This window comes from Haliotis asinina, chromosome 11 (assembly GCF_037392515.1).
Source record: "Haliotis asinina isolate JCU_RB_2024 chromosome 11, JCU_Hal_asi_v2, whole genome shotgun sequence".
In the NCBI taxonomy this organism is placed as follows: Eukaryota; Metazoa; Mollusca; class Gastropoda; order Lepetellida; family Haliotidae; genus Haliotis; species Haliotis asinina.
Genome location: NC_090290.1, coordinates 7411380 through 7437009, shown reverse-complemented (window position 1 = coordinate 7437009; position 25630 = coordinate 7411380). Strand labels below are relative to the sequence as shown.

The window sequence follows — 25630 nt, the reverse complement described above, 5'->3', positions numbered from 1 at the left end:
AAATAAGTTTGGCATGAGCAAGCCAGTAATGGCTATCATGAACATTGATCCACACACTGCAGACAAAAGGGCATCCATCAACGAAGTAAGCAGCCCAGTAGACGAGATCATACTAGTTGCCTCTTTCTGAAAATTCAAACATAGATTTTCACCTGTTCGCGGGATATATTGGTAAAAAACAGTGATATTTTTATAATATATGACAGCAGATGACATAATAACTTACCGCTCCTTTGTTTCAAAAGCACTGGCCCTCCGCAGCAGAGGCTTAATGGAATGTGGAACATAGTCCAGAGCCATAGTACAGTCTGCTATGGCAGAAGAACAATCACCCGTCTTCAGCTTACACGCTGCCTGGTTGCTGTACAACAGAGACAGGTTGTACTCGTTACCGTCCGGCGCTGGAACAGATGTCACTTAATGTCAGTGAACATGGATAGGACAAGTTATTCTGTTTCCAATATGATCATGTAGGGTTTTCCTTCTGCTCAAAAACAGTTCTTCCTTTCAGGGGTCCTTGAAGGCAATATGAAGGTCCTGGGAAGTAATTGTGCATTTTTGGATAATTTCTTTGGAGCCTGGAATGAATCATAGATCATATGGACTGATGGAAATGATGTACATAACTGTTCTGAGTGAGTGAGTTCAGTTTTGCGTCACACTCAGCAATATCCAAGCTATATGGCGGCGGTCTGTGAATAATTGAGTTTGGACAAGACAATCCAGTGATCAACAGCATAAACATTGATCTGAGCAATTGGGTACCAATGATGTGTGAATCAAGTCAGCAAGCCTTACCACCCGATCCTGTTAGTCACCTCTTATGACAAGCAGAATTGCCTGTTTTGGCAAGCATGGCTCGCTGAAGGCCTATTCTACCCTGGATCTTCACGGGTCTGTTTTGAAAGAAACAACCCAAACCTTTGCAAGTGTTGTGGGTAGAGTGATTTGTGCATTCCTCTCCTAGTAGTGGTTCAAAAAATCTGTTAAGAGCCACTTGCCACAGGGCAAGTGACTTCAAGAAAGTAACTTGTCCTGACTAATTTTCCACTTACCCTGATTTTATGACACAATGAGTAGTATAGGGAATAGGGGTTCTGGACCACTTTCAAGAAATGTCTCTACAAAGCCTTATTTACTAAATAAGGCTTTGGTTGGGCCATTAGCTCTTGCTACTATTACCCCTACTACAAAAAAGTTGGTGGTAATTACTGTGCCTTGGTAGGAGGTAACACTGTGCCGTACGGTACGATCAATAATTCTTCTCTTACAAACCCCCTACCCGGCCCACCCCTCAAGTAGTATAAGTTAGGTTCGTCGGCTTTTATATCCACTTTATCTATGTTGTAAGTTTTGACTGACCATATAGGATCGGTGGCTCGCTTACGGCTATCGCCCTCGTGTTCCCCCGGCTGGTATAGATACCTCACTAGAGCCCTATCTGGTATCTGTTTCTCCTTCCCACGCAATGGAGCGGCCGACTCTGCAACTATTGATTTTAGTTTGATAGCGTCTGCCGGTTTCTTACCGGTGAGACGGGTGACTTCATGGTTGATTGCCGACACCACCTTGGGTAACCTCGTGACCCATTCAGTCGATCGTTTTCCAGGGGTGGCCATCTCCCTAGCATACTGATAGCCGAACAAGCGCTCAGCCAAAGTCCTATTAAATCTCTCAACTATGGCTTGGCTGCGATGGGCTCCGGCCGTGCCACGCCTGACCTTTGTATCGTGTTTGGCTAGCAGTTGTGACACGGCACCCATGAACTCCCGTCCGGGGTCAACTTGCAGCTCTGTTGGCCACGTCAGTGGGCTGCGTTTGTATATGCGTTCAAATCCTCTGGCTACCTGGGCCGAATCTTTCGTGGTTAAGGGTTCGGCTTCCTTGTAACGACTGGCTACGTCCACTACGGTTAAGGCATACTTGTACCTCTTGTCGTGGGGTAGGAACAGTAGGTCTGCCTGGTGAATGCTATTAGGTATGTTAATACCGAACCTCCTTCTAGGCACGTAGCGTGGTGCCGGTAAATAGATCTGCCACAGGGCTTGTTTTTCAAGCCACGCTTTGGCTTCCTCCGGGGGTACTCGCGCTAGTTTAGCTAGCTTATCTACTGCGCTAGCTCCTTTCCAGTACCCACGCGGGCTGTAGTAAATAGCCTCAAATTTTTTCATGTCCATACGCGTATGTGTTTATTCCATCAATAGCTATCCAACGTTTCGTGTCCATAGGCGATAGGGACGTCTTGTTTATAGTCAGTCCGTATATCTTATGTCCATCACTTCTAAGTGTGTTCATTTTATGTCTAAAGGTACGGGTCTTGAACAGGGCTTCCTTGAATCTGGCGTGTTTGATGTGTTGTTTCACCACATACTTCTTAACCCCCTTAGCCTTCCGGATCTCACTATTGTCGGCTTTCAGTATGGAGTACATCTTAGGTCTCAAACCTATGTACTCGGCTATGGGCGTGCCAGCACACTCGTCCTTCATCTTACCTAGGACCTTTTTATTTACAGTACTGTGTATGGCATGGGTCTTAGGGTAATCGCTGGTGTCATATAAATCGAGGTGTTTTTTCATGTCCTCGTACACGTCCTCGGTTCGAATCTCCATCAGCAGGGAATCCGTGTCAGTGTACAGCACTTCACACCTGTCGCCGTACTGTTTCTTGAGGTCGTTGTAGTAAAAGTCGTACATCAGGTGTTTGGATAAATCGAGGATGCTCATCCCCACGTAAACAGGCCGGTTGAATTTTATGTGGCTTTTCTTCATGTGTAGGGCAACCAGGTTGTCTGTGAATATCTTACTACGGTTGAATGCCGGACTGGCTATCAATTTCCTGAGCTTGTCTTCCTCACTCGATCGAACCAGCTTCACGGTCACGCGTTTCCTCAGGTTCTCCATAGTCTTACCAAACACCGAGTTGTTCATGAGCTTGTAGAGATTTTTCTCAAAATCACTGGTGGCTTTTTTTCGTAGGTCTGTGTTCATTCTGATGTAGGGCTCCATCCATGGACTCTGGTCGAACATGAGCACCCTGTGTATTTTGGTCAGCCTCATACCCAACGACAGGTACAGCTGAGGGTTGCGATAGTGAACGATGTACTTGGTCTTATTCATTAAGTTAGGCACGAGTTTTTCAACGTCTGTCACATGCCCACCTGACAAGTTATGTTGGTACTCAGACATCCAGTCTGGGTTAACCCTCATACGTTCGGGGGCCAGGGGGTAGCTGTTGTGTGATGTGTGTAATTCCTTGGGATACTCTAAGTCAACCTCGAGGATATAACCTTTGTTCGAATCTGGTGCAACCTCCATAACATCAACGTGGGGTACCCATTCGAATCCCCCTGTAGGTAGATACTGACTCATGGCCCAGCCGTACAGGTTGTTTGCGTCGAGGTAGAGAATGTGATTGGTTGGTTTGTTAGGATCGTAACCTTTCACGTATTGATTATTTGCTTTCGCGTATCGTTTGGATGCCATGGAAATCCCACCTCGCAAGCCTTTCTCAATGAATAGGTGCATGTCGTAATCTGTGAGCAATTCCAAATTAACTCCGGTCTTTTTAAGCAAGGCGTCCCACGACAGACCTGGGCTGGTGTAATACCATGCGGGGTCGAGTTTATACTGCTTTAAACAGGTCCGCCTGAACGTTTCAAACACGTCGGCTAACAGCAGTACATCTGTCCTCAAGTACAGGTCGTGATAATCACCCAGGTTCTTACAACCCAGTTTATTCCATACGTTAGTCGCGTGCGAGTAATCATCTCGTGAGACGGACGCCTCATTCAGCTTGCTATAAAAGCAGTCAATAGGGGGTAGTCTGGTCTCGGTGAACTTAGCCCAACTATCCATGTACTCATAGGGGTACACACCCTTCCTCATAAGCAGGGGTCTAGTCTCGGCGTCTGTGTACCGATCGGTGATAGGGAAGGTATTGTTGGCCTTGACCAGACTGTCGAGTGACGACAGGAGGAACTGAAACGAGTCAATGAACCTAAGTCCGTTTAAGCTGAAGGAGATGTATCTCTCCATGTTGTTGGGGATGCACGTTATATTACCATCGATTTTCGCGATGGCCTGCATGATCAAGTGTGAGTCGTACCCTCTCAAGTTGTGAAAGACAACGGGGATGTTTATTGTCTTAGGGTTGATTTTAAGCTTGAGGTTGCACGCGTTGTGAGCAGCGCCTCTATACTTACCAGTTATGTGACAGTGATCTCTCACCGAATCACCGTTAAGTGGTGATTCACACACGTGACAGTTAATGCTACTAGCGTGGGCTAGCCTGTCGACTCGGGTCAGACGCATGGGAGCGATTTTATACAATGCATTCCTAATAATTTTTTCTTCCTCCTGCAAACACTTTAGAAACCTTTCAGCCGCGTCAGGCCCCCTATACACTACCGGGGCTTTCGTTTCCCCGTCACAACGGACGACAATGTATCCAAACGAACAGGCTTTATGCTCTTGTGTCTTGTGGGTGAAGCTACCCCCACTAGGGGGTGTGGGGGAATCCCCACCCACAACTAAGGCTTCGAAGTCGGCGTATATAATATAAGGTACAGACATTTGGTTCTTGTGGTTACTGAATTTTAGGATATTTTCACCTTCCTTAGGCATTTCGACTCGTATGGCCGTCTGCCCCACACCTTGACAATCATCCCGGTGGGATTCTAATAAATCAGCTCGACTGAAACCGTGTAGACATCGTTCACAGAAGTGGGTCTTTCCTTTGTATGCTGATTGGTCATACAACAGCTTGCTAAAGTGTTTTATCCATGTGTAGTGATACTTTTCACCTCGCTGGATCATGAATATATTGATAACTTGGCGATCCTTCACCGGGCTGACCCTGTGTACTATTGTTGTGTTACCTTCGTGCCCAAAGACATTTATAGCCAGATTATTCTGTTTTTCTACTTTAGTGATCTGGGATATGGGGGTGGGTTCATCTATACCATCCCAGTTGAGCCCATCGTCTTGGGGATAGCTAGAAAGCCTATCTGAATGAGTGCCAGCTGGAAATAAGGCTGACCTGATAGCTAACCTCAGGCAATCGTTTCCTCTATTCTTAACGTTTACTATGGCATGTTTGTTCCTATAGTAGGGAGGCAAGGCTAGGTATGACCCGCCTCTGAACGGCACGTATTTAGCTATGTCGAGATAGACATTATCGATTTTATCTACAGCCCACCCGGACCCCAAGTGTGTGTAGCGTTCTAGGTATTCTCGTATCTGCTGAAAACTTGTATCGATTGATGCGTCAATGGTCTCTGCATGTGTGACGACCTCTTGTTGACCTCGGAAGTAAGGCTGAACATACTCAGTGATACTCCCAACCTGCTTATCGAGCGACATTTTCACTGTGATCTGAAACTTGATACTTCCTAGATTATTTAGTTCCTGGTTGACCTTATCAGCTATCAGAGGCTTGATATCTATAATGTCTATGTTTCTATCAACGTGCATGCGCCAACCTCCCAAATAGTTGCCTACGGCGTGCTTAGTGCGCACGAACTGTAGGTCAATAGCTCTATTCTGTCATAATAATTCTAAAAGCTGTGGTTTTCTCATACGGGAATACCCGCCTAAACCCAAATCGTGTGCCTCGGCTTTCAGTTGTTTTACAGTGGGACGTGCTACGGGGGCATGTGATAACAATGCGGTTAACCCGGCTCTCCCCAGGTTTGAATAACCCGTGTGTCCAAGCTGTTTTGCTTGAGCTTTTAATTGTTTTACCGTAGGAGGGGCTTCTAAACCTAGTAATCTCAACAATGCTGACTTCCGCATTCTAGAATACCCGATAACACCTCTCTGTTTTGCGACCCGCTTGAGCTCGCTTACAGTAGACATCGTGTTTACACCTAAGAGAACCAATGTCTAATTGGTTCACAGTAAGGGGAGGTAACTCTTAAGCGGCTATCTTGAGCAGTCGCCTACGTTCTTTTATGTAGCCTTTTTTATTCTCGTAGATGAGTTGATGTCTGACTATGTTCGCTCCGTGAGCTTTACATAGACAGTAGTGTCCTTTAACCCCGATACCACACACAGAACATGTGTAGTTAGGACTTCCCATATGGAAACAACAGAACCCCTGATTCCTGCATTTCCTACCACAGGCCTCGGTCTTCCCCATAAGTATATATTCGCATCGGTATGGAGCGGGTCTCATGTTTACTTATATAGGTGTTTTAGTTTAATTGCTTCGCAACCAACGCAGTAGCTGCTATACCCAACACTATGAAGCCCAGTTCACGATTCATTTGTCCCTTGGATGGTGTGTAGTACTGAGCGAGTGTGGGTTTATTGAGCGGTTCCAATTGTTTACCAGTTAGTAAATAGTATTCTTTCATTGCTTCATCGACATCGTAGAATGTTTTAATGGCATGGTTTTCACGCTTGAGTTGTTCGTTAATAAAATCGATCCTCTGGAGGCATTTTTTAACGTACTCGTCCTGTGCCTTTTGTAAGTTCTCAGTAGCGAGATCGTGCCGCTTCCTTTCTTCCTGTATTTCAGCCGCGTGATCATCTCGTAGTTTCGAGAAGAGGAAATTACTCCCGGAAAATGCCAGGGCATTCACTAACGCCCCACCGACCATCATAGCTATCGTGGCCATCCCTATATTTATTTCATTATATTATCAGGTATTATTCCTTGTTTTACTAGGATGTCTTTTGTGGCCATCGCCATACCAAGGTTCATTATGAGCATACCCATATCCTGCAGGTTGAAATCTAGCTTGATAGTTGGTTGTTTAAGCACCATTTTAGTCAACCGAGCGTACCCTACGGCTAGACTGGCGACCACTGTGGCGTGGTATGCGTCTTTGACGAACGTTTTCCCCTCAGACATTATGTACAGTATGGTTCAAAATTATTGAGAATAGCTAAAGCATTTCATATTATTAAACGAGAACAAATCAGATAAAATTGAATGTATTGTGAAAGTGAACTGACCTTTTCATGTTGTGTAGGTAACAATTTAATATTTTATCAAGTCTCCTTGAGCTTCACAGCACAGTCTAAGACGGGTAGGCATACTTCCTATCAGAGAGGTTAGTGTCTCGTGAGTTATGCTGTCCCAGTATCGGACCACTTCTCTCTTCATGTCTTCAATTTTTGTCAACCCCTTTTGATTCACACATTCCTTCATCATCCCCCAAATGTTCTCAATGGGATTTAAGTCAGGACTATATGCAGGAAATGGTAATGCAGTCACATTTTTCTCCTGAAACCACTGCTTGGCATGTTTTGCGGTGTGTTTAGGATCATTATCTTGCTGCAAAATCCAGTCATTTCCATAAAACACATGTGCACTTGGAAGGAGAAAATTATCTAATATGTTAGTGTAGCGTTGACTTGTCAGATTTCCCTCGAACACACACAGCGGGGTCGTTCCTAATAAGGATATCCCTCCCCATACATGAAACTTTGGGCTGTATTTAGGTCGTTGATACAACGGTGCTGACGCAGACTTTGTCCATATTTTCACATTATTGGGATATACCCATATTGAGCTTTCATCAGTAAAAATCACATTTTCCCAGTCAAAGTTTTCATGTGCCAAACACCACTCAACACGCCTGTCTTTATGTTCTTGTTTCATGAGAGGAGAAGGAATTCTAGTCTCTTTCTCCCATCCAAGATCAATCAAATTTCTTCTAACTGTAGATTTTGATACAACTGTTGATCCCCTTTCTATCATTTCATACCTGATGTTGGAGATGCTTGCCCTTTGCTTTTTAGACGCTAAAATTCCCAGCCGGACGCGATCTGAGAAGTCCAATTTTCTGGGTCTCCCTGCTCCTTTCTGGTGCCCAAAATCCTTTTCCTCTTTAAAATTCTTCCTAATCCTATACACAGTAGAAAGAGGAGTTCCTGTTCTCTCTGCCAATGTATTTACATCATCAATTCCTTGATTACACAACTCAAAAATCAACCTTCTTTTATCTTCAGCAGACATTGTTGACAGTGCTGAGGAAAATGACGTCTGCTACAAATTCAGGGGAGGTAACTCTAATTGTACTATACTCAGTAGGCCAAGATGAGTTACCTCCCTTATACCATTACTTAGTTTTAAGTATCAGTGAATCAGTTGAGGTGTTAGGATAGCTCAAAGTAAGAAGAAAAATTCTCAATAATTATGAACCAGACTATATATGATATAAAATATTAAAATTATAACATGATATGCGGGTCAACAGTGGGGCCTGCCGGCGGCGTGGGGGGTACCCCCACTCCCTCAGTTCCCTCACGTGTATATAACCATGTTATAACCACGGCAGCAGTTACACCTACAGCCAACAACAGTCGGGTTGGGTTGGTCACTTTATGTTGGTTACACCACCGTTTTTTACCGGCAGCTACTCTCTTAGGATTCTTCTGTCTGGTTACTGTTGAAGTGGTCTCCACCGTCACTGGTTCCTGTGAAGGGGTCTCCACCGTCACCTCGGGACTCACTGGTTCCTGTGCAGCATCCATCTATACTATTATTATTATTCTTTCTCTCAAATTGACAATGTTTTGCCGTGATAATCGCCGCCGTCACTGGAGCCAACAACATACCATATTTGTGGTACAGCCCGCAGCTGATAGAGCTCACGGCGTGTTCGATAAAAGGGTCTTTCTCGAGGTCCTCCCACAGGTAAAGTCGGCGCTCTGGTGGAATGGGAAAGAAGTATGACACAATACCGGTGTATATCTGGGTCATAGCCGATCCTATTGTCTTTGTCATTTCTGCTCCGAGCCGGGACTCGTATCTAGCGTACAGCTTATCGATTTCTTCGGCTGACATTTTGTTAATTTTATCCGGAGTGTAGTCTCCAAAGTAATGTTTGGCTTTGCCGCCAACAGCCAACGCCACCAGTTTCTCTCGCTTGTCATCAGTGGGGCCTGCCGGCGGCGTGGGGGAACCCTCCAACGACAATTGTTCGAGCAATTCCTCACACTCCATCTTATAATATAACAAGTAAGATTTAGTTTTAACTATATAATACCCGATACAGACAAAACACAGAGAAATGAAGGTTAAGTTGCACACGACAAATACTTCAAATATCATAGCTATGCTTAGCTTTGCTTAGCTATGCTTAGCTTTGCTTAGCTTTAGCTTAGCTTTGCTTAGCTTTAGCATACTATATATGCTACTGGTTGGTCGGTCTTTAGCACGAGCTTAGCGTGTTTAGTTTCAGCGAGCTGTTTCTTCACCCGTTCCCGTTCTAATTTACTCATCACATCGTTCTCTCTCAAACACTCCTCGAACGAATCCCTGTCCTTGCAGTGAAATAAGGCCACCCATCGCGTCTGCTCCCTGAGGTCTTTCAACACCGAGTTGAACTTCTGCGTTAGCACCCAGACGCTGTGATTTGCATGCCGGCCGGAGAAGGCCAGGTACGATAGCATGTCTCTCTTTTTTGTTATCTCGCGATTAGCGCTGCAGTCGTCCAGTATAAACAGCGTCGGTTCCCCTTTAAATTTCTCGTGAAGAGCTTTCAACCAGTCCTGCAGGCGTGTTCCAGGGTCGATTTTGTGTACGTCCGGGTCCGTCATCACCCAAGGTCGCGCGTACGTTTTATTCATGCTCAGAGTAGGGCACATGATAACGATGTTATCGAACACATCCTTGTAGTAACCCTCCAACATATCCAACACGAAAACGGTCTTCCCACAGCCAGTCTGCCCGCACACTATGGCGCAGTGTGGGTCAGTGGGTAACCCCAGGGGGTCTCCCCCACTAGTAGATGGCTTGCACGAATCTCCCATTGTCTATATTAAGTTGCGCGTCCATAATAACGTACAGATATAATTTCAACTTACCAGCGGTTTGAGCCTTCTTAGTAATCTGGATGGTTATCCCTTCGCTGCCGTTATCTATACGGCGCCCGCTACCGTGCAGTTTATCATCATCCGTGGATCGCATGTCCAACCATAGGGCGTACTTGGTGGTCAGGTATTCACCGATCTGCACGGAGCCTAGGTCCAGGTCCTTTGTTATGTAGTCCCCCACTGGTAGCTTTTTTATCTCATCCCACTGCTGGTGTGGTCTCATACCATGACTGAACAGCTGGTTGGGCACGCCCTCGATGGTAACTTCCACCTTTTCAATCTCGGGGTTGAAAAACTTCTCGCTGTCCCTCCGGAATGGATCGTAATCCTCCACGGGAACGACCAGGATACCTTTCATCGATCGCGCCGGCACGTTCAGGTTGATATTCCACACAGTGTCGCTCTTATCTCGCACGACTGATCTATGCCTCAGTACGCGATCGTACAGGATAGCCATCTTCCCAGAGTACTGGCTTCGAACCTGCCTGGCCAGCTCCGGGCTAGTGACCATGTCGAACTCCAGAGAGATGTTGTCTATGGCATAACTAGCCTCATCACCGTTCGGCGTACGCACTACTTTACTATAGTCGTTAAACGTGAGCTCGTATTCGAGCCTATCACCCAGCGCGGCCTGGTAAAACGGCGCGTGTCCCGTGAGCAACTCGAAGTCGAGCGGCACGCAGAATCGATTCCCGTATGCTAGAGCGATGGCCTTTTCACCGTCCGATAGCTTGTCTTGCTGGTCTGTCGTGAAGACGTATCCTATGCGCGCCCGGGTTGATTTGCTGATACCCTGGTACACATCATTGACTCGTTCTCCCTCGCTTTTCCAGAGATCCTTGTAGCAGTGAAACACGTCGCTGTCGTCGATGCTCAGCACCTCGTTACCGCTGATCTTGACGGTCGTTTTCTTGATGATAGCTCGACCCACGTTCCGCACTAGCTCGCGTTTGTCGTTGTCGGAGGTCAACGTGATATTGAACGCCAGTCGAACAGTGCCTGGTACAATGAGGTCATTCTCACCAAGGTTTGGAAATCTAACCAGCAGAGTTTGATTCTGGTCTATCTTGCTGGGATTGTTGGTGATGGTCACCGACTGTCGCACGGCTCTGGCGCCTAATGGCTCTCTCAATCTTCTGAAAGGATCTAATTTTCTGCCGTACATTGTTATATATAAATAAAATATATTTAAATACTAATGGATGAAGACATAGATATGACGGAGATGCCGGGCGCTAGTGCCCAGGCATTCGATGATGAGCAGGAGACCTCATTTACTAGTTCATCATTGAACCAAGAACTTTTGGCAACAACGGTAGATGATTATTACGAAAGTTTAAGAAGAGATAAAAACTACGTTGAACCACAGGGCCGATACCTTGATAATTTTTTTATTGATACAAAGGGTGTTCTAGCCTTAAGTCTGACCCAGGGGTTGACCTCGTTAACAAGCGCAATAAAAAACCACTGGCCTTGTCAACTCTAGCCAGACGCCATGGTGTCGAATTTATCCGTGAACATCTAAACATGCATGATTACGTTGGTACAATACCTAAGTCCGTTGTTGAAGATCTGCAAGCTACCAGATCCCACCTCACCACTAGAGATGAAATGACACCACAGCGTGCCACAGAAGCCTCAGACAGCATAGAAAAACTGTTGAGCACCTACTGGGACAAACCGTTACCGGGGTTTGACTTTCCGGTAAGGGAACTGCGCGGCTTAGACGAAGCCGTGAAACGCGTGCGTGGAGAACTCGTGAACAACATGGGGAAACTGAACGAAATCGACGAGCACATCGCTAGGGAAAAAACCAAACTCAACGAAACTGAAAACGATGATATGAAGCGTCGTATCAATGAACGACTACGTGATTTAGAAGACGAGAGACGTACACGATTGGAATCCGCTTCCTCGAATCGTGAACAGCTTCGATCCCAGATCAGTCGTATTCGGGAAACAATCGATAGAATACTGAACGAGGATACAACTTTAGCCAACAGGATTCGGATATTGTTCCGGGAGCAAGGGATCACCATCGCCAGCATTCTGACTGCATTGGGTTTCATCATATCAACCCTGGTGGTGTCACTGACGGGGGGAACCCCTGTGGGTCCTGCCGGCGGAGGGGGAACTCCAAGTGGTGTTAAAGACTGGATTAAAAAACTCGGGGAAGGCCTAGCTAAACTGGCTGGTAAAGCCGCTGAAGCCCTTCCCGGCATACTGGGTAGCATCGTCTCGTGGTTGTTGAGCGCTCTGTCTAAAACTGCCATGTGGCTCAGTCAAAACCTGTGGGCAGCCATCGTCGCCGTGGCGGGTCTGGTGTACGTAGCGGCTAAGAAATCTTTAACCAAATAAGTCCCAAAGCTACCCCACCAACCACTAGGGCTGTTTTATTATCAATATGCTGCTGATAGGGGGGTACCCCCACATGCACATGAGGGTGTGTGGGGGACACATGAACTTTAGGCTCCGGGGGTGGCGCCACTATACCCTTTTCACGTGGTTGGGTGTGTGGGATATGGTGGGCGTTAATATCGGGGTTGATACCCAACTTTTGGCCCGCCGTGGCTATGACTATTTTGTTGTTATAATTCACCTCTTTTTTTATTCTCAGTTGCATATCACTCGGAGCCATGTACAACCCCACGCCGAACACGTAATTGACTTTCGATCTGGCGTTTTCTAACGCTTTTTGGTAGCGGTCGATGGCCCTCGGGAGATCAACTGGAGAATTAATAGTATCATCAACGTTGGCAACGAACTGTTTCTGAGTGTCGAAAGCAGCTCCCTTACCTATGATGTTGGAACGCGTTTGCGCCTGCGCACCCAACAGCGCCCACACGTACGTTCGAATCGAGTCGTTCAAGCGTATTGTACCAGCACGAGTGAATTCTTTCGATATTTTTGAGATCATTTTAGTCCAGGCTGTGGCTGCATCAGGATTGGTTTGCTTTATACAGCTGACATGGATCTTTTCATTCGTTGTGGGGCCTGTAAATGTAAGACGGTTTGGGTTGTATGAACCATCTTTAGAACCGGCCTGATATGTTCCGAACCTGTAGAAGTACACGAGAACTATACCGAGACCATGGTTCACACCAGGAAGGCGAAAGTCTTTATTCGTTGGAATCTCAAACTCCCCACAAATACGTTCATAAGCGCGTCTATCATAGGGGTTATTCGTCATACTCCACGCTTTATCTTGGGGGAGAGGAGCACTTATTTCCTTCAATATTCGTCTCGTTTGATAATAAATATGAAACAAAATAACCGCCTTACTCAGTTCGTCTATACCGTAGTCTGGTGTCACACCCGACCCTGTCGTCGCACACCACACAGCAAAGTTTAGTTGGTTCTGCCAAAACTGCATTGGGTTTTGATTCCAGTTTACCACCGCCTTCGCGTTATTAACGGACACGATATATTTTTCAAAGATATTAATAAAGGTTGTTTTAAACCCCGTACCATCTGCATTCACCACGATTTTCAAGTGTGCTAAATCCATATTATAATATATAAATTATATATTATAATATGTACATAACACTTCCACGAATAACGAGCGGTGAGGCCGTTCAGCTGACGCACGCGATCGATAACACGTCAGGTCAACTCGAAGTCGCACTCTGCGATATCACCTACCTACCGCAATGGACTAACATTAATATCAGCAACAATAAGCTGTTCGTTAGTGGAACTCGCAGTCAGATAACTGACGGCTACTACAGTGTGTGCTCTCTCAACGACGAGGTCTTCAAACCCCTGGGAGCCGAACTCAAGATGAACGACTCAAACGGTACAGTGGTGTTAATCAACAACGGAAGAACCTCCTTGAGGCTCGGCCGACCATTAGCGAGGATACTCGGTATGTCTCCCGACGAGATAAAACCAACAACAACCGTCACAGGCACGAAGTTACCCGACCTAGTACCGTACCGAGAGCTGTACATTCATCTCGATCAGGTGAGCACAACATACAACATTCAAGGAGGTCACCCTTCCACTATACTGAGAGCAGTGCCGGTGAAAACTGAGAAATTCAACGACGGTAGAACCGAGTCGTTTTCACCACGGCAGTATAAGAGATTAACCCAGGGCAACATACCTGAGCTGACAATATCGGTGTTAGATATAAATCATAATCCTGTAAATATAGGATACCTCAGCTTAACGCTTCACGTAACATGACCAGCGCACAAGGACCCGGAGTGAAAAAATGCGTCAATATCGGGATCTCCGACCTCGGAGACACACGCGGTTTCGACGCTCCCGGAGTAGATGGTAAATCGTATGCCTTGCAACTGAAAAACAACATTTACAAACGCGTTGAAATCCCCTCCGGTGGAACCCTAAGTGATATGATAGATACCACAAGAGCAACAGTAAACACTAAGTACTCCCTTGTCAACACCGGTGATAATAATTGGGTAATATACCCATCGTTCGGTGGTAAACTGTTCGACTTAGACGATGTTGAGAGCACTACCGTCGTCAAAAACAAACCATATATGCTCGTCTTCACCGAAGATGACAAGTGGGTGTTGTTACCCGAGAACGACTGGTTTATTAATATTAGACTCGTCTCTCCCTACGTGTTTACTGATAATAAAGACAACCACCTAAACAAAGTCTTGAACAATGGAACCCTGCTCGTGGCTTACGTCCCAACTCAGAGACGTAGCATAGTCGTCAGCCCAGTCAACACTATAGCAGCCCACATGCTATCGAGTAAACCAGCCATACAAAACGTGAAATTGCAGTTGGTGTCTGAATTCGAAGGCGTGGTCAAGATACTAGAGAGTCTACCGGCAAACTCAACATTGATCATCAAAGTCTACCTAGGGGAACCATCGGTGAATGAGGTCGAGATCGTGAAGGGGATCAAACTCGGGTGGGTGAAACGACACCAGTATCAAGTTTGCAACGTTTACGTGCGGGTGGGTGTCGGCTCCAACACCAGTCTGCAGGGGGTCAACGTGATCGTGGAAAACAAGATATCACTAATCAATATCTTCCTGCCTGACAACATACACTTCATGGGTATGAAGTTAACCCCTGAATTATTATCAGAAAACCAGTTGGAAATTATATCGTAATAGTATAATAATGACCAGTCATCGTCCCAACACTACGCTTAACGACCTGGGAGATACGGAGGGATTCGATCAGCCTGGTGAGGAAGATGAATTATACATCCTGCACTTCAAAGACAACGTGTACAAACGGGTGTCGTTATCAGATTTTAAAGAGCCCAAATGGTTGATCAACTTAACACCAGCCTCACCTTATATCACAATAGGTGAAAATGGGGTGATCTCTAAGATTAAGAACAACGGTAGTTGGGTCGGGGATTTCATTCCGGAGAGGGCATTAATCATGATAACTACTGGTCCCGGAAAAAATAGGTTAAGGACTATAGTAAAAAATAAATTACCATTTCGCAATAATCCTTATAACGTATATATTGATATATCCTCCCCTTTCACACTCATCATAGAAGTCTTCTTTTTCTATTTAGGTAATGAAAACACCTCAAAAGTACACCAAATTTTACCCGGGGTGTCAATACACTGGTTTGACGAACACAAAAGCCAATATTGTCGTATTGTTATACAACAGGATACCCACGGGGCCCCTATAAACCGCTTAATAAGCCTCAGTGGGGTTTTTATTACAACAGAAAAGTCTATTAGTCTCTCACCTATTACCCTGACTGATGGTCTAGATCTTGTAGGCTTCAAATACATTAATAGACAATTAACTGAAACCCAATTAAAATATCTTTCAAAATATATATTATAGGATGGGTCTGTACCCAGTCGTAGAGGAAGTAGCGAAGACGTTGGAAACCGTAGATGGGTTCCGCTTGAGGCAGTTATGTGATGTGAAACGTCAACTAGAACAAGACCGTGACACGCGGAAAGCACTATGTAAAAAGTATAATAGAGCTTTCAATATCGTGAACGGGGCTGACACTACCCTTATGGCAACCAGCATGGGACTAGGGGCGGCAGGCGTTGGGTTGTTAACCACCATCGTGGCTGCACCTATAGTGCTAGGTATTGAAATAACGGCTGGGGTGACAGGGTTGGTAGGGTTGGCGCTTAAGTTAGTATCACGCAGACTTAATCGTAAGGCATTGAAACACGACGAGATCAGGGTTCTGGCCGAAGCAAAGCTGAACACAGTGAGTGAGCGAATTTCCACGGCACTCTCTGACAGTAAGATCTCAGAAGAGGAGTTTCGTTCAATCCTATCTGAACTCAAAAAATATAACGAAATGAAACAAGATATTCGGTCCAAGTCTCGTAAGTCTGCTATCAGCGAGGACGAGAAAAAAAAGTACATAGAACAGGGGATACAAAAAGCCCAGCAAGCCTTTATTATGAACACCAAAGAGATCGTAGGCGGTTCACGTTAAACTGTTTCATCGATATAAACATAACATAGGGGAACACGAGGGTGATAGCCGTAAGCGAGCCACCGATCCTATATGGTCAGTCAAAACTTACAACATAGATAAAGTGGATATGAAAGCCGACGAACCTAACTTGTACTACTTGAGGGATGGGCCGGGTAGGGGATTTGTAAGAGAAGAATTATTGATCGTACCGTACGGCACAGTGTTACCTCCTACCAAGGCACAGTAATTACCGCCAACTTTTTTATAGTAGGGGTAATAGTAGCAAGAGCTAAGGGCCCAACCAAAGCCTTATTTACTAAATAAGGCTTTGTAGAGACATTTCGTGAAAGTGGTCCAGAACCCCTATTCCCTATACTACTCAATGTTTGATGTTAATGTTTACTGGACTATTTATCGAAGAGTGATAAATTTCAAAGAAATTATTATTATTGCAATATGCAGTAGGTACATTATGAGCAGATATGAAATGAAATCCAAATTTATTTGCAGTTTGAAACCATAAGTGGAAATTATCTCGTAGTCCATGGAGAAGTAAGCTGCCATTATTTGATTGCTCGAAATGAAAAATGACTTGTCCAGGGCGTCAGGCGATGGGATTTTTGAAACCCTGCTGTACAGTCATTCTTGTTTCCTACGTTTTCAGTCAGTCTGTTCCAATACCTATATTAGAAACATACACTAATCCTGTCAAAGAATTCCATGTTGATACTAGATGTACAACAGGTTCCTGATGGATGATATCTGTGAATGCTGTTCTGAAATACACAGATATGGTTCCTTCAGGTGTGTTTGGCAATCTGAAAATAATCGACCAAACGATCCAGTGATCAACACTGTGAGCTCAATCTACCCAGCTGGGATACGACCAAGCCAATAAGGATGATCGCCCAATCCTGCATGTTATGAGAACGAGTTGCTCAAGACCAGTTCTATCCTGGATCTTCATGGGTAGGTCCATTATAATCTAAGGTATCTTGTTTCCATCATTGTTAATGCCATTGCTAGACAGGTCTGATTCCATAATCTGATGTTACTGCTACAAGTACAACTATCTGAGGTCAGACGTTAATGTATCAGAGATATGACAGTCTCAGCTCTTACATCAGGGGTCAGGGTCAGGGTCAGGGTCAGGGTCAGGGTCAGGGTCAAGTTTTGGATCAGGGCTTGGATTAGTAGATTCATATTTCGAAAATTCTTACATGGAAAGACAAAAGCAACTGCAGTATTGGTCTTGTACCACCGACTGTACTTCACAAGCACTTAATACCAATGAGTTCCTAAGATTTGCTTAGCAGCAGTCTAATAGTTGCCACACTTTCTGTCCTTGTATTTCACTCTTGTCAAATATTGTGCTTACCAATTATCATCAAGCTAGCACGTACAATTCATGCTAAACATCATACCTGCATCCAGCTTGTTGATGGCATTCTCGTAACAAACCAAAGCCTCGGCATACTGTCCAGTACGGAAGAGATTGTTGCCCTGCTGTCTCAGTTCAGCCACATCAGCTGGGAGAGGCAACACAGTGAAGACTGGTCGAGCCACATTCCCTTGTGCAGCATCCTGTTCTTCATCCTTGCATTGTTCACCAACACTAGTTGTACTTCCATTCTGTTCATCAACCTTCAATTGTCCATCTACACCCTCTGTTGATTTCTCAGTTCTATCTATTGCACTTGTGTCTTTACTGCTTGACACACAACCTTCATCTGTACTGTTTGACACAGCATCTGTGTCTTTACTGCTTGAAACAGCTGCCACGTCTCTATCACAAGTAGCTGCCAAATTACCTTGAACCTTCTTCCCTACTTCATCATCGTTCCATATATCTTTAGCACCACTTCCTGTTTTCCCATTATCAGATGAAGTGCTGCCTTGTTGATCTTTCCTGCCCGAGTCAGACTTTTCTGTCTCTTGTCGCTTTTCTTCCGCAAAACCGTTTTCAACAATATTTTCAGATCCATTAGCCTGCTTACTACACATCCCTTCATCAATCTTACTGGATGCCTCATCCTCAGTCTCACTACCTTCCACATCCTCAATCAACATCCGGTGACCTTTAGCTTTCTTCTCCTTCTTCTCCTGTTCAAACTTCTTCTGGTCTGCATCAGTCTCATTTAGTAAGTCCTGGATTGGACAAGTCAGAAGTGGGTAAGATAGAAACTGGTGTAAATACTTCATGCAGTTATTGAACAACAACAAAAACACAGGACAGGAGTATCATATTAGTGTAGTTCAGGAAGTCACACTGACAGATATGTGTGAGTGTGAAAACAGATTGTATTATTCAGTGAAATGTTTCAAGGCTTCTGAAAACTATGAATGGGTCTCATTCCTCAAATATGTATCAATAATAACTGAACATATGAATAGTAACAAACAGAATGTTCTCGTAAAATTATCCTCTTCATATTCACTGCAGCAATATGTAGACATAACTCTTTGGATTAGGTTTAACAAACATAGATTTCTGTTTTTCTTCACTTGACATTTTTAATAGTTGTCAGAATTCCGAAACCCTTCCAAAAGTTAACAAGAAGACACAGTCATCAATATCCTCCGCATTACCTCCAATTTAAGTCACACTTGTTGCCATGGAAATGCGAAAAATATTTTATTAACACTAATACACCACCAGATCTAGCTATGTGCCTAGTTTGGTGAAGAAATATTGAATGGTTTTCAAGTTTTGCTCCAGAAAAGATAATATGGATGGACAGAAGGGGTGCATTTTATACCCACCCCCACCCCAAAACACATTGCAGGGGATAAAAATGGAGTGGTTGAGGGAAAAAGGTTCATATCAACTCTGACCACCCAATCCACAAGGTCACATATAACAGCAACCCGTGAAGATTCAAATCAGGATTGGTATCTTTATGTAGGTCAATGCTCATGCTGCTGATCACTGGATTGTCTCGTCCAGACATATAACTGGAATATTGCTGAGTGTAGTGTTAAAAAACATCTAAGCATCTTTGCATTGGTTGTGAAGGTGCTTAGTTAAACCCACAATCCAGTCAGTTCCCAGTTTAGTCCCATTTCACAAGGTTGGTTTTGACTGTTACATTTTATAAACATGAGTGAGTGAGTGAGTTTAGTTTTACGCCGCACTCAGCAATATTCCAGCTATATGGCGGCGGTCTGTAAATAATCGAGTCTGGACCAGACAATCCAGTGATCAACAACATGAGCATCAGTCTGCGCAATTGGGAACCGATGACATGTGTCAACCAAGTCAGCGATTCTGACCACCCAATTCTGTTAGTCGCCTCTTATGACAAGCTGAGTCGCCTCTTATGGCAAGTATGGGTTGCTGAAGGCCTATTCTACCCCGGGACCTTCACGGGTCTTATAAACATGAATGAATTTGTCTCAAAGACTTCAGGAAATTTATATTCCTAACATACTAGTAATCCATTAAAGATGTAAAATTTGCAAATGCATTTTGTGCAACTTGCCAAGAACTCCAATAACTACACAGTTTGTCTTCTTAGTTTCTGTGCATAAGCAACAAAAAAAAAACAGAAAATAATTCATAATTGCGACTAACTGATTATTTTCAATGGCTGATCAGTTGTAATGAATTAACCATCAATAATGACATTAAAATCTGGTTAAAATCAATTTCCAACACTAGTCTTATACCACACTCAACAATATTCTAGCTATATGTAGCAGTCTGTAAATAATGGACCTGATTAAAATCTCATAATTGATGGAACTGTTTGCGACAATGGTTATTCATAAAGGATGTACTATCATACTGATGACAATTTTGCAACATTTAGACTAGCTTCAATTCACAATCATCTAACCTGAGCTTTTTTATTGGCAGGTTCCAACTCCAATACTCTTTTGAAATCTTTCACAGCTTTCCCGAATTCCTTCTTTCCTTTGTGTGCGGTGCCTCGTCTCAGTAGACCTGCAGTCAAAAACGTGTTGTTCTGTAGTCAAATATATTTCAACAAAGTCCTCCATTGAAACTGTAACAACATCGAAACTGTAACAGCAAGGCGACTGTAACAACATGGAAACTGTCACAGCAAGACAACTGTAACAACATGGAAACTGTCACAGGATGGCAGCTGTAACAACATGGAACAATTTCCTGTCATCTCCATTTTAACTAAGGCTTGGCAATAAATCTTCTGCGAGTAAAGCGATAACATAAAAAGAATCATGAATTGTTCAGTTGTTTTACATACAAAAAAACTTCCATTATATCATAAAACAGTCTGAAAATACAAACTAAAGTATAATACAATATAAGAAGCATGCCTGTAACATATCGATGGATATAACAAACTAATTATTTTGTCCTAGCTAGTATATTTCAATCAAAACGTGCTAAAGAAATAACAGGTATACAAAACTAACATAAGTTGTCCCCTTGCTTGAGTTTAGTTTAACAGCTTACAATACAGTGAATCATTGCCTAAAACCAGTCACTTTAACTGTTTACCACTGAAAATCAAATGAGAACACAGTTGGTAATATTTCTCTGAAAATGATGTTATTTTACACTGCAAAACAACGTGTTTCAATTGTATAATATACATATGAGACAAACACTCATAAGTAAGACATACACTTGACACAGGGAACATGGAGCATCACTTTACCGACCTTTGATGTTATCTGGTTCTGATTTCATCACCTCACTAAGGTCTGTCAAACATTTGTCCCAGTCTCCCGTCTTCAAGTCTGGAGAACAAAAAGTGAAACTTGCTAACTACCTCTCTGTCAAAATAATTTGTTTGTTTGTATGGTAACGCTGCACACAACAGTCTTAAAGCTATATAGAGATGGTCTGTAAATAATCAAGTCTGAACTAGATAATCCTGTGATCATCAGCATGAGTATTGATCCACACAGCTGAGATACAATGGCGTGTGTCAGCGAAGTCAATGTGTCTGACCACTCAAACACTTTAGTTGCCTCTTCGGTGATGGAAATCAATTCCTTCCTGGATTTTTTTGGCTCCCAAATATGAAATGACTAAAGCACTGTGATATCTGCAAATGATTAGCTCTATCCAAAAGCCCCTAATTTTATCAATGAGTATTTAACATTTAGATAATTTCACACCCAAATAATTTCATCTTTTGTCAAACAAACATACTTGATATGAAACGCTGTTTGAGTGAGTGGCTTTAGTTTTATACCACTTTTCAACTATATTCCTGCTGTAAGTAGTCGAGTCTGAACCACACAATCCAGTGATAAAAAGCACGACCAGTGCAATTGGGACACAATGACATACATATGTCAACCAAGTCAGTGAGCCTGACCATCAACGCCTGTTAGTTGCCTCTTACCACAAGCATGGGTTACTGAAGGCCAATGTTCTAACCTGGACGTTCCTGGTTGAAAAGCTGTTTGAGACAAACACTAACTGTCCATCATATTACTTGATCCTAAAAAGGAAACTGGAACTGGAGTGAGTGAGTGAGCTTAGTGAAATACATGTACCAATCCCGTTAGTCGCCTCTTACAAGCAGAGACACCTTTCATGGCAATCATTGGTTGCTGAAGGCTTATTCTTCCCCCGACCTTCACAGGGAGTTATGCGTATGACAGTATTAGACAACACATCATATTTCTGAACTTATTTAATCAGCATTTTCTGAGGACAATTACCTTTCACAATTCATGAAATCAGCACTTACTGAGACATGGGAACATTCAGGATATATCATGCAGGCCATACTCACAAGCCAGGGCCCTGTTGTTGTACGAGGCTGTTGTTGGCAGCAACGAGATGCTTCTGGAGTAGTACAGCACCGACTCCTCATAGTCACCAGACCGAAACGCCTGCAATAGCCAGAGTCCATTATTGATCAGTTCAACTTTTTACCTATATTCCAACCTGTGACTGATTCACTTGGGAAAACTAAAGCAGTTAATATATAGTAAATCTTTCATATTTCAACCAAAACAGAGACAGAAAACCATACTGACACTTGTCAACAGACCACGAAGATAGTGGTTAGAACTGCTCTTTATCAATCCACACATGTTACAAGATACAACTTTCAGGATTTGGTGGTCAGGCTGGCTGACTTGGTTGACACATATCATATCATATCATATCATATCATATCATATCATATCATATCATATCAAATCATATCATGTCATATCCCTATTGCACAGAACAATGTTTATGCTGTTGATCCCCGGGTTATGTGGTCCAGACTTGATTATTTACAAACCACAGCCATATAGCTGCAACATTGCTGAATGCAGCACAAAACTAACCTCACTAACAAGTAAAGTGTGGCTAGGCAGCAGACAATATACACCACTGTGAAACAACTTCACAAAACACACACTGAAACTCATTATCAATTTGTTCTTATCACAGGCAAACAATTAATGCTGATTCTAAATTCTCAGCTAATCAGTAGTCTATGCTTGCTGCAAAAGGTGACCAAGACGTTTGAGTAGTCAGACTCCAGTTGGTTCAAGTCATCATATGCAATGTGTGTAGAAATAGAATGATGCTCATGATGTTGATCACTGGATTGTCTGGTGTGATCATTTCCTAGCCAGATCTTCAGGATTTCTATTTCCCCCTCAGCAATGACTTACATAACATCACTGCCATAGGCTAATTTGCATATCACATGACCACTCTTTTCTCTTGTTTGTAAACAACAGTGCAACTTCATAAATAAGCAGAGACTGGCATAATGCAAGCAATTCAGCGAGGTTTTCACATCATTTTAAATGTTTTAATATTCTTCTCCAACTGAGACAGTTAGGATTAAGACAATGCACAGTATATTTCAAACCAGCTGCATTGTCTCCTCTCCATAAGGATTTGATGGCAGCACACGGAGCCACAAAAAACAAAAAGAGGATCACTTCACAAATCAAAATAGTGTTACACCTTTTAGGATAGTTTCCCAGTGAAAGGAAACCTCTCTAACAATGATGCAAAATTAGACTCATCAAAAATATAAACGCTAAGAAATATGTACATCATATTGAATGGACTGTCACATCTTTCTGGCCTGTGGCAGAGGTACTATGCTGGCTGGCCGCATGGAACTCTGGGTAGGAGAGTGCTATATTTGTGCATGACTCACCTCATTTCCTTTGTCCTTCTCCCTGTTGGCCTTCATTAGCTTTTCTTCAGTAGACAGACCTGTAACCAGACAAAAGAATTCTTCTGTTTGTTTGTTTAATGCAACACTTATCAAATTTTGAAATCTTCCAATATTATAGTATCCTTTCGATAATCTACTCTGGGCCAAAAAATCAAATGACCAATGTTTGTAGCAATCTTTGTTAGCTTAATCCTGAGGACCCTTAAAGGACCAGGGTAGAATAGGCCTTCACCAACCCATGCTTGCCATAAACTGCAACAATGCCTGTCGTAAGAGGCAACTAACAGGATCAGGTGGTCAGGCTCACTGACTTGGCTGACACACGTCATCGGTTCCCAATTGAGCAGATTGAAGTTCATGCTGTTGATCACTGGATTGTCTGGTCCAGACTCGATTATTTACAGACCACCGCCATATAGCTGGAATATTGCTGAGTGCAGCATAAAACTAAAATCACTAACCCTTGGCATGGTGCCCTACCTTCAGTTCCTGGTGACCTATGGCCTGTTTATATTGTATTGTCTTCAGTTGCAAACTAGTGCAACATAGGTTTACATGATAGTTTCAAAAGCCATCTGTGATTCTCTTATTTAACAGTCCATCAATGACTGAATTTTTAACTTGCATTTACAATGCATGCAAAACCTTTCTCATCACTCTTTGGTTGAAATATTGCTGCTGTGACGTCACTCACTCACACACACTGTTCAACACCGTGCTAAGCAATAAAAGCTGTATGGTGACCTGCAACGCTCAGAGAATCCCCATACATTATCTTGCTTACAGCTTTAGGCTTGCTTATGCAATCAAATGTCAGTATTTTTCAACTGGTCACATTAAGAGTCACAACTATTCAAGACACTTTCAGATCTTTCAGAAAAAGTGAAGCGCATTTTGTGGTTTTACAGTGTGAAAACTTATCTATAACAACACAGAAAAGGACTTTTGTATCAAGTGATGTCTAAATGTGAGTGATAGTCTGATAAACATGGATGAAATAAATCAAACGCATGAAGAAAAAGCACAATTTGAAAAGAGTTGTCCTCCTTCATAGGTTTGTGGTTTGTTTACTGAAAACATGGCTGGGAGTTAAGGTCCTCAAAACCCATGTTTCTACATGCATACTTCTGATCAGTGTATCATACATCATATAGTCCACATAATGCTTACTTATTAAGAGTGTTTGTGTGGAATTTAAAGGTCACATGCAACCAAAAAATCAAACATAATTAAAACACATTTATCACTTATTCATGACATATGATATACATTGCTGCTTTTAAAAAACAAATAAACACAATTATAAGCGTACAATCGCGGTTCAAAAGTGCAATATTTTGTACTTGGGCTTACTTCCCCCGAAACAAATCCCTCGGGAGACCGAACCCAGTCATAGCGGGTGGATATGCATTCAAGTGTAACGACGGCTTCCGATTGGCTGGTTCATTTGCTGATATGCTGAGGGTTCATTGTGTGTACAGAAAGATGATCTCTTTGATGGGCATTTTAGAAGTATAGCCAGTCACAAGAAAGTAAGATTCTTTATTGATAACAACTTCTTTTTGTGTACTTGATGCGTCGTTTCAGTATGGATTCATATACTGTTGTCAAACAAAATCATATACACGAAAAGAAGTCGTTATCCATGAAGAATGTATATAGAGATGTTGGGTTTGGAAAATACATGTTCTCTGAATTTGCGCTCGATCCAATAAAAAATCATCTCAGTAGAGATGGTGAACTACTGGAAACTGTCATTCATCCAAGTACAAAGCAGGACTTGAAACTGACAAGAGTTTGCACCAGTTTCCGTCAGATCCAGTCATCCGAAAAAAATGAATGTAGTTTGTTTGCAACCCACAGACATAAAAACGTCATGTGTATCACACGTGCCTAATTACATAATGTGGCAGACACGGGACTCGGGTGCACGAGTCATAAATCAACTTATTTTCTTTATGTCGTATAGTCTGATAGGTGTTAATTTCAAATTGCATGTGGTCAATGATTGAAGCTGTGTATTGCATGTTGTCTTTAGCAGGCAGGCAGACAGACATACAGGTGTCAATAAACCAGACATTGAGCTTTCTCTGTGGCAGAGACTGCTTACCAAATTCAACAAGTTGTTTTACGTAACAAGTAGATTAATTACTTGTTTGTGTACGCAACCAAGATTAGACTACTGCTCATGACCTCAGACGCTGGGCATGCATACCGTTATGGACGCAGCGCAGCACAGCAGTTGAAACCAGTTTTC

At 43.2% G+C, this 25630-nt stretch overlaps 1 protein-coding gene across 2 annotated transcripts in view; it reads right to left on the bottom strand.

Moving 5' to 3' along the window:
* LOC137255710 (sperm-associated antigen 1-like) overlaps window positions 1–25630 on the bottom strand; it is a 43755-nt gene that overhangs the window by 12346 nt on the left and 5779 nt on the right. For both annotated transcript variants that reach the window (XM_067793202.1, XM_067793201.1), the window contains exons 7-12: window positions 23353–23411; window positions 21973–22072; window positions 20885–20962; window positions 20074–20180; window positions 17659–18382; window positions 227–401 (exon numbers count right to left, since the gene is read on the bottom strand). In XM_067793202.1, the coding sequence (XP_067649303.1) occupies window positions 227–401; window positions 17659–18382; window positions 20074–20180; window positions 20885–20962; window positions 21973–22072; window positions 23353–23411 (1243 nt within the window). The remainder of the gene's footprint in view (window positions 1–226; window positions 402–17658; window positions 18383–20073; window positions 20181–20884; window positions 20963–21972; window positions 22073–23352; window positions 23412–25630) is intronic.